The 13,916-nt window shown below is 43.8% G+C and overlaps 1 protein-coding gene across 1 annotated transcript in view; it reads left to right on the top strand.

The window, feature by feature from the left end:
• The window catches only part of c8b (complement component 8, beta polypeptide), a 49,891-nt gene extending 36,060 nt beyond the window's left edge, over window positions 1-13,831 (top strand). The window contains exons 10-26 of the mRNA XM_076745037.1: window positions 896-943; window positions 1,242-1,350; window positions 2,421-3,068; window positions 5,162-5,292; window positions 5,728-5,744; window positions 9,299-9,379; window positions 9,606-9,753; window positions 10,378-10,525; window positions 10,711-10,852; window positions 10,943-11,075; window positions 11,339-11,536; window positions 11,741-11,981; window positions 12,235-12,363; window positions 12,448-12,611; window positions 13,054-13,207; window positions 13,524-13,595; window positions 13,677-13,831. Of these exons, the coding sequence (XP_076601152.1) occupies window positions 896-943; window positions 1,242-1,350; window positions 2,421-3,068; window positions 5,162-5,292; window positions 5,728-5,744; window positions 9,299-9,379; window positions 9,606-9,753; window positions 10,378-10,525; window positions 10,711-10,852; window positions 10,943-11,075; window positions 11,339-11,536; window positions 11,741-11,981; window positions 12,235-12,363; window positions 12,448-12,611; window positions 13,054-13,207; window positions 13,524-13,595; window positions 13,677-13,831 (2,718 nt within the window). The remainder of the gene's footprint in view (window positions 1-895; window positions 944-1,241; window positions 1,351-2,420; window positions 3,069-5,161; window positions 5,293-5,727; window positions 5,745-9,298; window positions 9,380-9,605; window positions 9,754-10,377; window positions 10,526-10,710; window positions 10,853-10,942; window positions 11,076-11,338; window positions 11,537-11,740; window positions 11,982-12,234; window positions 12,364-12,447; window positions 12,612-13,053; window positions 13,208-13,523; window positions 13,596-13,676) is intronic.
• The last annotated feature ends 85 nt before the right edge of the window (window positions 13,832-13,916 follow it).

Below are 13,916 nucleotides of genomic sequence, written 5' to 3'. Positions count from 1 at the left end.
GTGCCTGCAGGGAGAGACCTCTGTGTACAATGTTTACCTTTTTTCCAAATTCTGACTCATTCTGTCCCCCTCAATGGTCCCAAAGTGCCATGCAAACTGTGCGATCCGCTATGTCCCGACTTCTTCAAGGAGGACATAAACACCCTGTTAGCAGCAACACGGATTGCAGTGATTCCTCCCTTTTCTTTCTTTTGTTTTAATATGTGTGTGTTCGTATCTGTTTATTTATAGCATGAAAATCCTGTGTGTTCTGTGTGTCTTTGTGCTTTTACAGTGACTCATTGTCTGCTTGTGCATGGCCCCAGAGACATTTCATGCAACTTAGCCATTCCATAGTCTCTTCCATAGCTGCGTCCCCTCTCCTTTAAGTAGTATGAGTGGAGGGCAGAGGGGACTAGTGCAGGGGTCATGTCTGCATATAGGGTGAGGTGGCCTCATTGTCTCGGTTGGGTAGTTCCAGGAGCTTCTTCTTTCATTCATTTGATGAAATAAACACACTCCTCTGTGTATGTGTCTGCTCAGGGAGTAGAATCAGCATGATAAAGCAGCCCGGGCTCTCATGGGGGCCCCTCTTGATTGGCAGACATAAGAATATCTAATCAGAGCCTGTTTTATGGGACTGAATAGCCTTTTTACCCACTCAATTATAGCGAGCCATGAAAGATTCATTTTAGATCCATTTTCTGATAATGAAACGAGGGGATACTTGTTTCTTGCCATCACAGCACAAACTGCCTTTGTGAATAGATTTCACTCCCCACACCTACCCATCCATGCAACCACCATACCCTATCTGGAGATGAATTCAAGGTTTCATGACTGTGCAAATCTCATTGTCGTGGTGTATCACTGGACTTTGTCTCTCTCTCCCTCATCCCTTGGTTTCCACTTGCAGAATATCAACCACTTTGATCTTTTCGGCGACATGTCCACTCCTCCCTCGGTGAGTGCTACCACACAAAGCCAAAGCCAGGCTAACTCTGTGAAACTGATACCAGTTTATAGAATTGCACAGAGAAAGCGCAGTCATATTTCATCTGTAGTGATAGGTCATTTCATTAGGACAGTGGCAGAGACATAAATGACCTGATTATCCGACAGTACTGCAGATTAAAGATAAATGTGCAGCGCGATGACTTTTAAGTGACTTTGATGGTGATGACATCTGTGTGTGTGTGTGTGTGTGTGTGTGTGTGTGTGTGTGTGTGTGTGCGTGCGTGCGTGTGTGCTTTGCCTCCCAGATGCCCCCATCACCTGCCAACACACTGGACCCTAGCAGGAGCAGCCGCCAGCAGCAGCACAATCCTGCTGAGATGTACGCCCCCTTCAGCCCCACCTCTGTGCCGTCAGGTAGCTACCCAGACTGAAACGCTGCACCTTTTCCACAACACAAAACATAAAAGAGAATATGCATCATTCTTTGATGTGCAGTTTTGTCAAATGCCCTGCCAAGATTTGGCAGGATGTGGATTTATCTCAGTTTTTATAAGGACCACACATCAAGCAGCAGTGTGATTATGCTGTAACCCACTGAGATACTGTAAAGTGATGTTTCTTGAAGGACCAGACAGGCGGTTTTGCATATTTTAGTGAAACCACTGACATTGTGGTTTTCCAAGAACATTCAAGAACATTCCAGCATCCGTCAGCCTTCTGAAGGGCGTCCTTTTTAATGGAAAAAAAAAAAAAAAAAACTTAATTCACATCATCCTTGTCACAATGTGCCTGTTTATGATAACACAGCTTATGAATGCTGTTTGACGGCTGGCTCTCAAATCTCAGATGTTGTCCTGGAACACTCCTACAACAAAGCACTTTCAAGATGCTCTTTGCTTGCAAGTGCATTACTGTGTAGCAGTAACATGAATTGGACAAAAATGTGGATGTGACAAAAAGCCAGCTTACATTGAACTTAATTTAACAAGTATAATTATATATAATTTTCACAGATGTTTTTTGTGAAGTGATTGAGTGATTGATTTTGTTATAACTATCGTGAATGATATCCCTGCCATCTGTGTGATATCTGGGTTAAATCAGGTCTACATATGACATGTAAACTTTGGCATGCTTAGTTTACCTGAAGACATAATTCTGAAATGTCATAACGGCACTTAATGAATCTTTGAGATGTGCATTCGTGCCTTGTGAAGCGGGTTTGGTCGTGAAATCATCGGAAGCCTGTGGCTGTTTGGAAGGCAGGCAGTCAATGTGAAAATATGTGATCTGCTTTAGAAGCAGCAAGATTAATAGAAGATCATGCTTTAATTTTGAAAATCAATGTATTGAACTTATAATTGCAGGAGACTGAGACTGAGATTGTATTTTGTGCTCCTAATAATTAGAATCTCCACTTCCTTTCCTGCCTTAATATCCTTTCATTGTTTTCTTTCTCCCTCCTTCTCGTGTTTCTACTCCAGGATATATGACCATGGGTCCGGTGCAGGCAGCCCAGTGGGCGCAGCAGCCGTTTCCCGCCCAGGCTCAGACTCTGGCCTTCCCCGTGCAGGGGCCCCTCCAGGTGGCTCAGGTTCTCCCCGGTGGTCAGCCTGTCATCTGGAGCCAGGCCAACATTTTCCCTGCCACTCAGCAGCAATGGGCGGCCATGGCAGCCTATATGCCAGCCCAGACCGTGGGCGTCGGGGGGCATGCCATACCCGCTGCCATGCTCCAAGGCCTGGTACCCATTACCACCATGTGCCCCCAAGCCTGCGACCTATCAGCCCCGTCCTCTGCCATCACCAGCCCCCAGCATACGGCCGACCCCGCCCTGCTGCAGAGGCAGCTGAGCCTGGGGAAGGAAGGCCTCAGTCTGGACTCAGATGCCGGCGAGGGGCCCTCTACATCAGGAGCTGGAGCAGCAGGTGTTGGACCTGGCATTGCTTCAGCAGCGGTGAGCAGGTGTGGGACCCCAGGCCTCATGAGTGTACCGGACACACTGGCCTGCAGTCAGCTGCTACCACCTTCAGCTGCTGTGACCCAGGAAGAGGAAGGGAGCTGTAGTGACCTTGATCTCTCTAGGATGACCTTGAGCCCAGGTACATCCACATCACCGTCTACTGAATCACGTAAGTGCTCTCAGTTCTTCTCCTCCCACATAACGCATGCAGCTTACTGTCTGTACCACCGTGTATGAAAAGCATGAAGCACTCTGCTGAACCTTAGCTGTTGTAGCGGAGTGGCTCTATGGATGGCAATGAGTATCGGCCAGTCCACCTCTTTGGTCCAAACTGGACTACCTTAACATCTATTAGATCCATTGTTATAAAATGTTGTACAGACATTCATGGCTCCCAAAGGATGTATCTAACTGACTTTTCCTCTGGCACCACTGTGGCATGCTCACATTTGTGATCTTTAAGGAAATTTCCTCACGACTATTGAATGGATTGCTATGAAATTTAGCTGTGCCCCCTGATCCCCCAACTGTTCATTTAGCATCATCATCGTGTCAAAATTAACATTTTTCCAAAATTTTGGTTTATGGCAAATAACTTCAAAAGTGATGACATTACATCAGCCTCAGCTGTACTTTGTGTTTAGTGCTAATTGGCAAATACTAAGATGGTGAGCATGGTGAACTGCTAAACAGCAGCATGATGGTGTTGTCATTGTGAGCATGGTAGCATGCTGATGTTAGCATTTAGCTCAAAGTACTGTGAGCCAAGCTGTGCGAGTGCGAGCCGTTAGCATAGCTGGCGACTCTCGGTCTTGTTTAATTCTACAGCACTGTGGCTCACAAAAAAGACAACAGTTTGTGTGTGACCAAAAGCTCCACTGAACTCTTGCAAGACAAAGAGTTATGTCAAGTCGCGTCAGTTTCATTTATATAGCCCAATAACACAAATTCGCCTCAAGGAGCTTTAGCATCTGTACATCATACAACACAATCTATCCTCCTATTGAGATAAGGAAAAAGTCCTTTAAAGGGGAAAAAAGAGATGGAACCTCAGGAAGAGCAACAGAGGAGGGATATAAGACAGGCAAAAGATGGGTGTATAGAATAGATCAACACAGTAAAATTACTGTATGGCAAAATAATGGACAGATTGTAAACATGTATGTAGAAAATGGAACCATACATTTAGGTCCTGAGCCACATGACCTCCTCTTCCCCCATGTAGACCTGGAAAGAGGACAGACTGTACAAACACACAAGAGGCAAAGCTCAAGCTCACCATTCACACAGATAGGAGAAAAATAAACACACACGTGAGGAAGAGCGAGACAAGCATGCAAGGGAGACAAGACAAGAGGCTGAACCTTCATGAGGACGAAGCTCCAAATCCAGAACATCTGGAAGAAGGCACAGATAGAGAGGGAGAGAGGGAGAGAGAGAGGTCCACAGCACAGCACAGAGAAGCCTGAGTGAAAAGAGAGGACACGGAGGAGAAACTGGAGAGACAGAGGCACACAGCTGTGCTTGTGGGACACAAACAAACAGAGGGTTAGAGAGATGCAGTGGTTTTCAGAAGATTTACAGTATCCTCAATGGCAGGATAAACTGCAAGTACTAGGCTTAATAGATTCAGTGAGAGTGAGGCCAAGTCCTGACGGATAATATCTAACAGGTACAAGCCTGAAGTAATCAAAGAATAAGGAACTAAGTGAAAGTGAAGTGATGGAAAAGATGAGTTTTAAGTTTGCATTTAAAGACCTCAACAGAGTTCGACTGTCTGATATCAGCAAGGAGGTTATTCCAGTGGAAGAGGGCATGATAGGAAAAGAGTCTGCAGCCTGCTGACTTCTGTTTAACTCTGGGGTAGACTGGAGCCCTGTACTCTGAGAGCAGAGAGCGTGGGATGGATTATGAGGTTTAAGGCGATCGGACAGGTATGAAAGGGCGTTGGAAAGTCGTGCTTTATTTGATCAAAGACACGATACAGAATGTCAGGTATAATAGAGAGGAAAAGTCGAGGGGATGACATACAATAAAGGTCATGATCTGGATTTGAATCCACTGCTTCTCAGTATAGGTTATGCATGTCACTAGCTTGATGCTAAAATATGTTCACAGAGCACATTAGCATTAAACAGTAAACACTCCACATTTTGGAAAGTGGCACAAAACAAAGTTAAAATCCTTCTATATGTCTTCTTACTGCATTTCATGCATCTTTTGCCCCATGCATTTCCTGAACACTTCTCGTTCTCTTCGCAGCATCCACTCCAGCCCCGCAGCAGAGCTCGTCTTCAGACTGCCCCCCTTCCCAGGCCAGTGACCCCCCCACAGATCACTCCCCTGTAGACCCTGAGGGCAATTCCAGCAACGCCAAGGAAGAGGAACAATCGGTGAGCGCCGTCCCCCAGGATCTCATCCCAGAGGATGAGATTCATGGATTTGAGTTAACAACTGACTGGCATGATGCTATAATCTGTTATTGTCATATGGATGATCTGCTCTCAAGTAAACTGCATGTAATCACACCGGGTAGAATGTCACATGATTAATACCACCAAATGGGATTGAGGTCTTTTTTTTTTTTTTCAGAAGAATGTCAAGTCAATTAAACATGAAAGGTCAAAGATGATTTAAGTCTCTTGATTAGATCATATATAATAAGGTAGAATTATGTTTCATGGTAATCATGGTTGTTTTTCTGGGAGATGTGGGGGAAAAGTCCTCACAAGCAGGAGAATAGTTCATTTTGCCTGCAAAATACAAATTTCACAGCTTCCTCTCTCTCTCTCTCTCTCTCTTTCTCTCTCTCTCTGTGTGTCTCTCAGGGCTCTGTTGGCGCAAGGTCGAACTCCCCAGTGCCCAGTGGAGACCCTGATCCTCCGCAGGATGAGACCTGTCCACAGGAAGACAGCTAGAGAACAGACGCTGAGTGGGTAACTCATGGTCCCCTCCTTTCTCATTTGTTACCTGTCAGCCACTTTCTCACTGAGGCATTTCATGTATTTTCTCCCTTGCTTTCTTTTTTCATCTCTTATGTTTAACTTCTCACCTTCTCTCATTTTTTCATAACCCTCCTCAGTGCTCCTTTATTAGCTTTATGTTTTCATCTGTAGTGCATCTCCTTTTTCCTTGCGGATGAGTGGTTTTCTGCCAGTTGGAGCAGAGCCTCGCTTTAGCTCAACGTTTCTGTCATCGAGCCTCTCTGCGTCACCCAAATGAGAGATTAAGGAAGGCAAAATGTTGCCACCTGGTGGTCAGAGTTGTGACTGCTCCAATACAGCTTCATCATGAGGTTGACTGTGTCTGTTTGTCCTTTAGGGGATGGAAGCTCTCAAGGCCACAGCAGAAGCTCATGAGAAAGAGAAGAAGAGAGAGACGAGTGACTGTGATCAGCAGCATCTCTCACAGCTGGATTACACAGACTTGTTCTGTTTTTTCAACCTTGAAAGGATATTTTGGCAGCTCTGTAATAAGCTGGCTGTCCTAGGATCTGCTTTCCTCCAGAGGCCACATACTGTACTGTACTCCTCAGCATGACAACCAGGCTTTGGCTTTATCGTCCAATCAACTTTGAACCAGGAAGTGACCTTTGATCTTTGACCGAAACCTACTCTAGGGGGTGATGGCACCCTCCTGTAACGGATTAATGAGTTCATATCAGTGAGGATACGTTACACAGCCATGGTGACTCTGATGATGCAAATTATTTTTTGGAACCTTTCAGGAGGAGCAGCGTCCTACTGTACGTGGTTGACCTTCAGTTTGTCAACTGCCACCAGCAAAGACTGACTGTACGCAGCAGATGGATTTGCCAAATGTTCTCATCGTGTTGCTCCACCGACTCGTCCATTTGCATGAACAGACTAAATGTGGATTCAGCGAACTCAGCTGTGAGCAAAACTGTCCTCTGCAGCTTCCTTCTAGATCTGAAACGAATCAACCAAGTACGATCTCTTTTTCTTATTTTCTAAGAATTCTGTGTTGATGGCGCCAAGTCATTAGAGATATCGAAATGACTTTGAGGCATCAATGTCGAAATCAAAATTTGCCAAACATCTATTTTGTAAATACGAATCTTCCCAGTCCCCCATACCTGAGCCTCTGTGCCATAAGATAGCTCTCTGCCTCTTTGGATGCCAACTACCTGTGTTTCTCTCAAAGCAATGCCCTACCAGCACCTCCATTTTTGACGTCTGGATGTTTGTTTCGCTTTTGCTGCCATTTCTGTTGAATTTCTTCGTTTCTGTTCGGATGGTGAGATATGAACTGTGAATCTGTGTTACATGGTCATTCAAAACGAAGCCTGCTCTACCCGTCTCGCTCATTTTGAGCTCGACAGATGAAAGAGATGAAGGAGTCGGCGAACGTAAGAATAGCGACAAAAATCCTACTACTTCTTAAAGGTTACAGACTTTTTTTTAGTAAATAGGAGGCAGATTTTCCTGCATCTCTTCATTTTTAGATATTCTACATTTCAAGCTGAGGTCGCATTGTTTACAACTTGCCTCTTAGAATCATATCTCTGTTTGGTTTCTTGAATAAGTAAGCAGAATAAACCCATACTGATGTGACATGGCTTAATAACCACAAGCTCAGAGACAGTAGAGTGCATTTCTATGCCTTATCAGGTTTATTTTCTGTTGTCCAGTCACTGTTCTTCTCGTCAGGTCATTTGTATACAGTAAACAGGTCATTGTTGTAACAAAGCACTCGGGCGTGTTGTAGGTCTGCTCCACCGAAGCGAAACGGTCAAAAAGAAAGGCAATGTTATATAATATGAACAATAGAGATTTCACTATTAACTGCTAGACTTACAATAACAAATGGTAACTGTACCCCTGCTTGTGTAAGAAAAATGAGAAATAGTCCAAAATATTTTGTAAATTTTATTTATGGAATTAAGAATTGTCTTGAACAAGAGAAAAAAAAAGGACTTTTGTACGTCTATGACTTCCCCATACACTGTACCCATGCCACTGTTCAGTCACAAATAAAATATCATGTGATTCCCACTTTTCTACGTGGTCTCTTTCAGTTCTTACCATCTGTCTCACGACGGACCGTAAAGAGCTCTGAAGCAGCCAACAGAGGTTGCTCTCCTCACACAAATACTTCAGAAGTCAGAAAATATTATATGATATGTTGGTCCAGTCATCACTTGTTCTGTTTTGTGCTGATTATATTACTAAATCCTGCACAGTGTCATTCAAAATCAAAACGTTTTAGAGCAAAATGCATTTCAAATATCAAAAGTCAAAGTACTCATTATACAGAAAAATGGTCCCTGGTACTAATTTATATCTGCATATTAAATAATGAAGATTTTTAATACTGATGCATCAGTGTCATAGCAGTTGGTCAAAGTGGAGCTAGATTAAACTTCCTTTTATACAGTTAGGTTGTTTATTTCACTGTTTCCCAGCATAGGGGTTGGGACCTGTCCAGAGGGTCACAAGATTAATCTGGGGGGGTCATGGGATGATAAATAGGGTTGGAAAGAATGTCTGTATTCATTTTTTGGACTCAAATCTGTGCTTTTGTTGTGAAATACTGGACACTTTGACCTCTTTGAGCCTCATACTGTTATTCTTGAAGAAGCCATCTGAGAAGTTAAGAGGGGAAATCACATTCGGTGGAACTGCCAATGACTCATCTACTTTTTATGAAGGGTCACGAGCAAAAAAGGTTGAGGACCACTGGTTTAATGCTCAGTAATGCTTTGTATTTTTTAAGTTTATCATGTGTTTAAGTTACTCCAACTGTCAAGTAAAGGCAGTGGGGTAAAAAAGTGTAATATTTTCCACTCTGTTGTAGTGGAGTGTAAGCACAAATATAATATAAAGTACCATGAAATTAAAGTACTCATGTTGAGAACAATTGTGCTAACTACAGCTGGTTCATGGGATTGTGTCATTCTGTAAAATCCAAAATGAGCCAAGGTGGACAAAGCTTAAAGGTCAGAAGTACACAAACATGACTCAAATGATTTAACCACAGATGAGTTTAACAGGAATCGACTTCATTACAAAGCCTTCATTTTCCACCAGTGACATATGTTGTCGAAATAAAGTATGTTTTCTGGCCATTTCAGATTCAAATTATACTTGATACAGTTTATGATAACTGATAAGACATCCACACCTCCTGGTTACCTAATAAACATGCCTGCCTTATTTAACTGCTTCATTATAAACCCGGGGTCTGTGTCATGTGATTAATACACTCTGACACAAGACCTAAAACCACAGCATCGAGCCCTGTGACTCTGAGGCCTGCAGGATTGTGTATTCGGCTCCACATCTGAGTCTAATGGCAGCAGTGAGTTCATATCCAGGCCAGTATTGATCAGCAAGTGTTTACATAGAAAGCTGAATAGTGTCGTCTCCTCGTTTGCAGTCAGTCACAACGCCCAGTCATGCTTTCTGCTAGTTTGCAGTGCTGTCTACTCCATGTTGCTTTGAGCTTGGTGCTGCTGAGGTAGGAGTTTTATTTGTCTGTTTGGTTAGAGACTGTCTTTTTTCATTTGCTGGTTTAAGTTTGGTAACTAATGTAACTTGCTCTCTCAGAATCTGTTAGTAATCCTGTCAGCAGTCGATCCCATAGCAAGATAATTCTGAGAGATTAAAAGCCCTTTTCTTACAAAGTGATAAAAATATCTGCTAATGTTCATTTGTTTGATTTGATTTTCATCTGCCTGTCGCAGTAAAGTTGCCGCCACAGCATCGAGCCATGAAGCGCCTGGTGTCCGTGAAGCTCGCTCAGTGGGCGAGCAGGTGGTAGTTCATCCGGTGGACTGTGTTTTATCAGAGTGGAGCGCATGGTCACGCTGTGACATCTGTCAGAAAAAAAGAGTAAGTATGACAATGCAGGGCAGGTGATAGTGGGCCAGAGGGACAATGCATGGCATGTGTTTGCTCGCCCATCAGGACACTCCAATGATGGCCTGATAATCTGTTTTTAAGAAGGAATAAAATCACCCACATCTGTGCTGCTGTTTAACATGTACAAGTACAGTCAGAGACGCATTAACAACATTAACAATAACATTAAATCTAGTGAACTAAATATATGGCCGATGTCCCTGGCCAGACAAATTGATGCCCGTTGTAATGCAACAGTTAACATAAATCAGATTACATTTGTGTAAATATATAATTCCAGTACTGTTAGAATTGAGAGATAAGTATGAGGTGTCAACATTGACCTTGTGGGCTGTTTATCTGTGAGGTAGAGAGCTCTGCTGCTAGCAAAGGGGTCTCAGCTGATGTACTTGAGCGCTCTATCTCATCCACTTTACAAGGAGTGGGATTAATAACCTTGACATGACAAAGTGAAAACAGCCTTCTAATGGGATTACAGCCGTTATAGTTCCCCCGGGCAGTTTCCAAGCTCTTCCACCACCTTTATTGGGTAGTGGCGAGGCTTCCCCGCTGTTTCTCTGACCGTTTATGTGTTTGTCTCTCTCAACCGTCCAGTATCGCTATGCTAAACTGGACCAGCCGTCTCAGTTTGGAGGGCAGCCGTGCAATTTTCACGACAGGGAGGAGGAGGCTTGTCCTGTTTCAGCCCGCTACACCTGTAACAGTGTTCCTTTGTGTGAGGGATTCCTCTGCAACCAGACAGGTATCTCTTGCACCAATCTCCATTTACTCCACGCTCCTTTCTGGAAAACCATATAGCATCATGAATGAACAAATCTCATTTCATTTGTTTAATCTGTCCTAAAACATAGTTGTTGTTCCCCAGTGTCATACTGTTCATTTTGTTTTGGACTGAACCATCACTTAATGCCGCCTGACCTCCTTCAGGTCGCTGTATTCCCAGAACTCTGCAGTGCAGTGGAGAGGATGACTGTGGGGACATGTCAGATGAAGCCGGCTGTAAGAGGGTGTCCAAGCCCTGCAGGGAGCAGGTAGAAGAGTACTGGGGAATCGAAAACCTTGCCAAAGGGTGAGTCACGTTCCCATTAGTTTGTAAGCTGAGTCCCAGAAATTGGACGTAGTTATGTATACATGTTGCTCTCTTCAAATAATCTTTCAGAATCAACATCTTGAACAGTAACCTGGAGGGAGTGGTGCTTGATAACAGATACTACGCTGGCAGCTGCCTGCCACAGTACATCCAGGATGTCAGATTCAGGAAGCCTTACAACTTGCAGCAGTACACTCTACAGGTGAAACCTGCTGGAAATCACACTTCAGTGTAATGAGTATGGAGTTATAGCTGTTTTCTGTGCCACTTTCTAACACATCGGCCTTTATAACGGGTCACTAAGGTCTAACTTTTGTTTTTGGTGATGGTTAATGACCTCACCTACAAGTACTTGGGTAAATCATTTGTTTAATTCATATGATCCTGCTTATTGCACTGCTCCATTATTGCAATATGTTCCTGTTTGTCACTAAAAAGGAAATTTTGCTTCCCATGCATTCACAGACAAAAGGCTCATATGATTTCACCCTGCAGTCCTTTGATTCATACTCTGACTACATCGACTACACCATGAAGGAGCGCACCACCAAAACCACTATTTCCTTTGGCTTTGCCATCCCAGGCATAGTTGAATTTGGCTACAACCACAATAACGCTAAATACACCAAGTCAGTTCAGAAGATTCGCCGTGCTTCTGGCAAGGTGAGATATTGTATGTGTTTTCTTTTCTCCTGAGCCCTATACCACAGACTGAGTCCGAAAACCAAAGCAAATCAAACCAGATTTCCTAGATTTGCAATTAATACAAACACATAAAACATGAAAGTATCTCCAGATTCCCTTCTGAGTCTTAACATGAATGCCGTGAAGCATCCAACACCTGCCTCCCTCTGATCCTCTCCACAGTCTAACAGCTTTGTGAGGGCCAAAGCAGAGCTGGAGTTGGCCCAGTACATGTTGAAGTCAGATGATTTGATGCTTCACCCTGAGTTCCTGCAGCGTCTGCGCTCCTTGCCACAGTCCTATTCTTATGGGGAATACAGACAGATCTACAGAGACTATGGCACCCACTACATCACAGAGGCAACCCTCGGAGGGGACTATGAGCACACCATCATCCTGAACAAGGAGAACCTTGAGAAATCTGGTAATAGATATGAGTGACTGACAAACTGGAGTCTGTCAACCTCAGTCAGTTCACTGCATGTCATAAGAATACCAAAGATCATTTATTATGATCAGATACTGTAGTTTGGCAGTGGCATCCTTTATATCATCCCATCCTCACTTACACCTCGTAACCATCTCACTGAAATGTTCACAATCATATATTATAATGTGAATGATAACATAATTTTGAAAAGCAGCCACCACCCCCTGACAGAGTTTTGTTGTTCTAGACTATTCTTTGGAAGACTACAAGAAATGCACGCAGTCAGGCCTTAAGGTTGGCGCCAACATATACGGCGTTTATGTGTCAGCGGGCTTTCATGGAGGATCCTGTGATGGTTTGCTGAATGAGATGGGAGGTGAGGTTCCATGTTTTGTCCCCTGTTTAACATCAGACACATGAGCTGGCATTAAAAGTCTGACGTCAATCTGTCTCTCTCCAGAGGACACACAAAGGGGCAGCATGGTGGAGGACTTTGTTGCCGTTGTACGTGGTGGAAGCAGTGAATCCATCACAGCTTTGGTGTCTAAAAAGCTTCCCACCCCGCAGCTGATGGGGCTATGGGGCGAGGGCGTTCACTTTAACCCCGACTTCATTCGCACTACAGTGAGTTTCTCTGTTATTCTCTTTTTTCTCTCTTACCCTGTCCATTTGTGTTTCTTGTCCCAGTCTCCTGTGACGTGAACACCATTAACACCTTTTAGTTCTTCCTTTGTAGTTCACCATCTCAGTTTGCAGCTATAATAAAACTGTCTACAGGGAATTTGACCTGAGTAATTGATGCAAAAGCACTTACAAGAGTTAGTCAGTGGTGGTCCCAGGATTGGCACAATTACAGAGAGGCCAAGTACAGCTAGGCTGATCAATATCAAGTCAAACAAACAGCAACACATGCCAAATAGCTACTGTGCCAAACACAATTTGGCTGTCTTGCTGCAACACGGTCAAGTTTCAGCATTTGTTGGGCTTTCCGGTTGGTCTAAAAAAAACTCAATTCAAGAGACTTTGAACAGAACCTGGTTTAATAGTGACATTTGTTTTTCATTAGACACGGCCGCTGTATGAGCTGGTGACCTCTAGAGACTTCTCCCAAGACGGCACCCTGAAAAGAAACCTGAAGAAAGCCCTGTCAGAGTACCTGGCAGAGGCCAGTTCATGTCGATGTGCTCCCTGCCACAACAACGGAGTAGCTGTTCTGAGAGGTACCTCACAGGATGTTACTGTTTGGTCTTCATGGCACTTTTTATGGTTCCACGTCCATCAGCTCATGACTGAAAACTCAATGCATTATTCTGAACTTCTTTCCTTTGCTGTGTTCTGTTTTCACTGATAGTTTGTGCCAAAGCTTATGGTTTAGTTTTACTTAAGGAACCATGGAAGCAGGTAACATCAACAGAGCTTCTGTCCTGCATTTTTAGAGCTTTTTCCCCCAAACACAAAAGCGAGTGACTCTGATGATGATTATAGTGATGGTGAGAGTTAAGATGGTGAGAGAAGTATCTCCATCTCCCTCAACAGGCACCAGGTGTGACTGTGTGTGTCCTGTTGGCTACACTGGACGGGCCTGTGAGATCACTCAGAGGCAAAAAGGTTGGAGCTCAAGATCCAAAATGCATAATACTGCATACGACATGACATTTTTCTATCTCTAAATCTTGCCTCTTCTGACAGATATTGCCATTGAGGGCAGCTGGAGCTGCTGGGGTGCATGGTCATCCTGCAGCGGAAGAACAATGACGAGGAGTCGACAGTGTAACAACCCAGCGCCCAGCAATGGAGGCCTGACCTGCAGAGGGCTACAGCAAGAGTCTACTGAATGCTTTTAAAACTGTCAAATGTCAGGTTTGACATAAAGATTTATAAATAAATAAAAAATCCTTGAAATTAAATGTTTCGTCTGTCCTGTGTTTG

The sequence above is a fragment of the Chaetodon auriga genome, chromosome 12 (genome assembly GCF_051107435.1).
Source record: "Chaetodon auriga isolate fChaAug3 chromosome 12, fChaAug3.hap1, whole genome shotgun sequence".
NCBI lineage: Eukaryota > Metazoa > Chordata > Actinopteri > Chaetodontiformes > Chaetodontidae > Chaetodon > Chaetodon auriga.
Note: the sequence above shows the minus strand (reverse complement) of the source record. Positions and strands in the feature narration are given on the sequence as shown.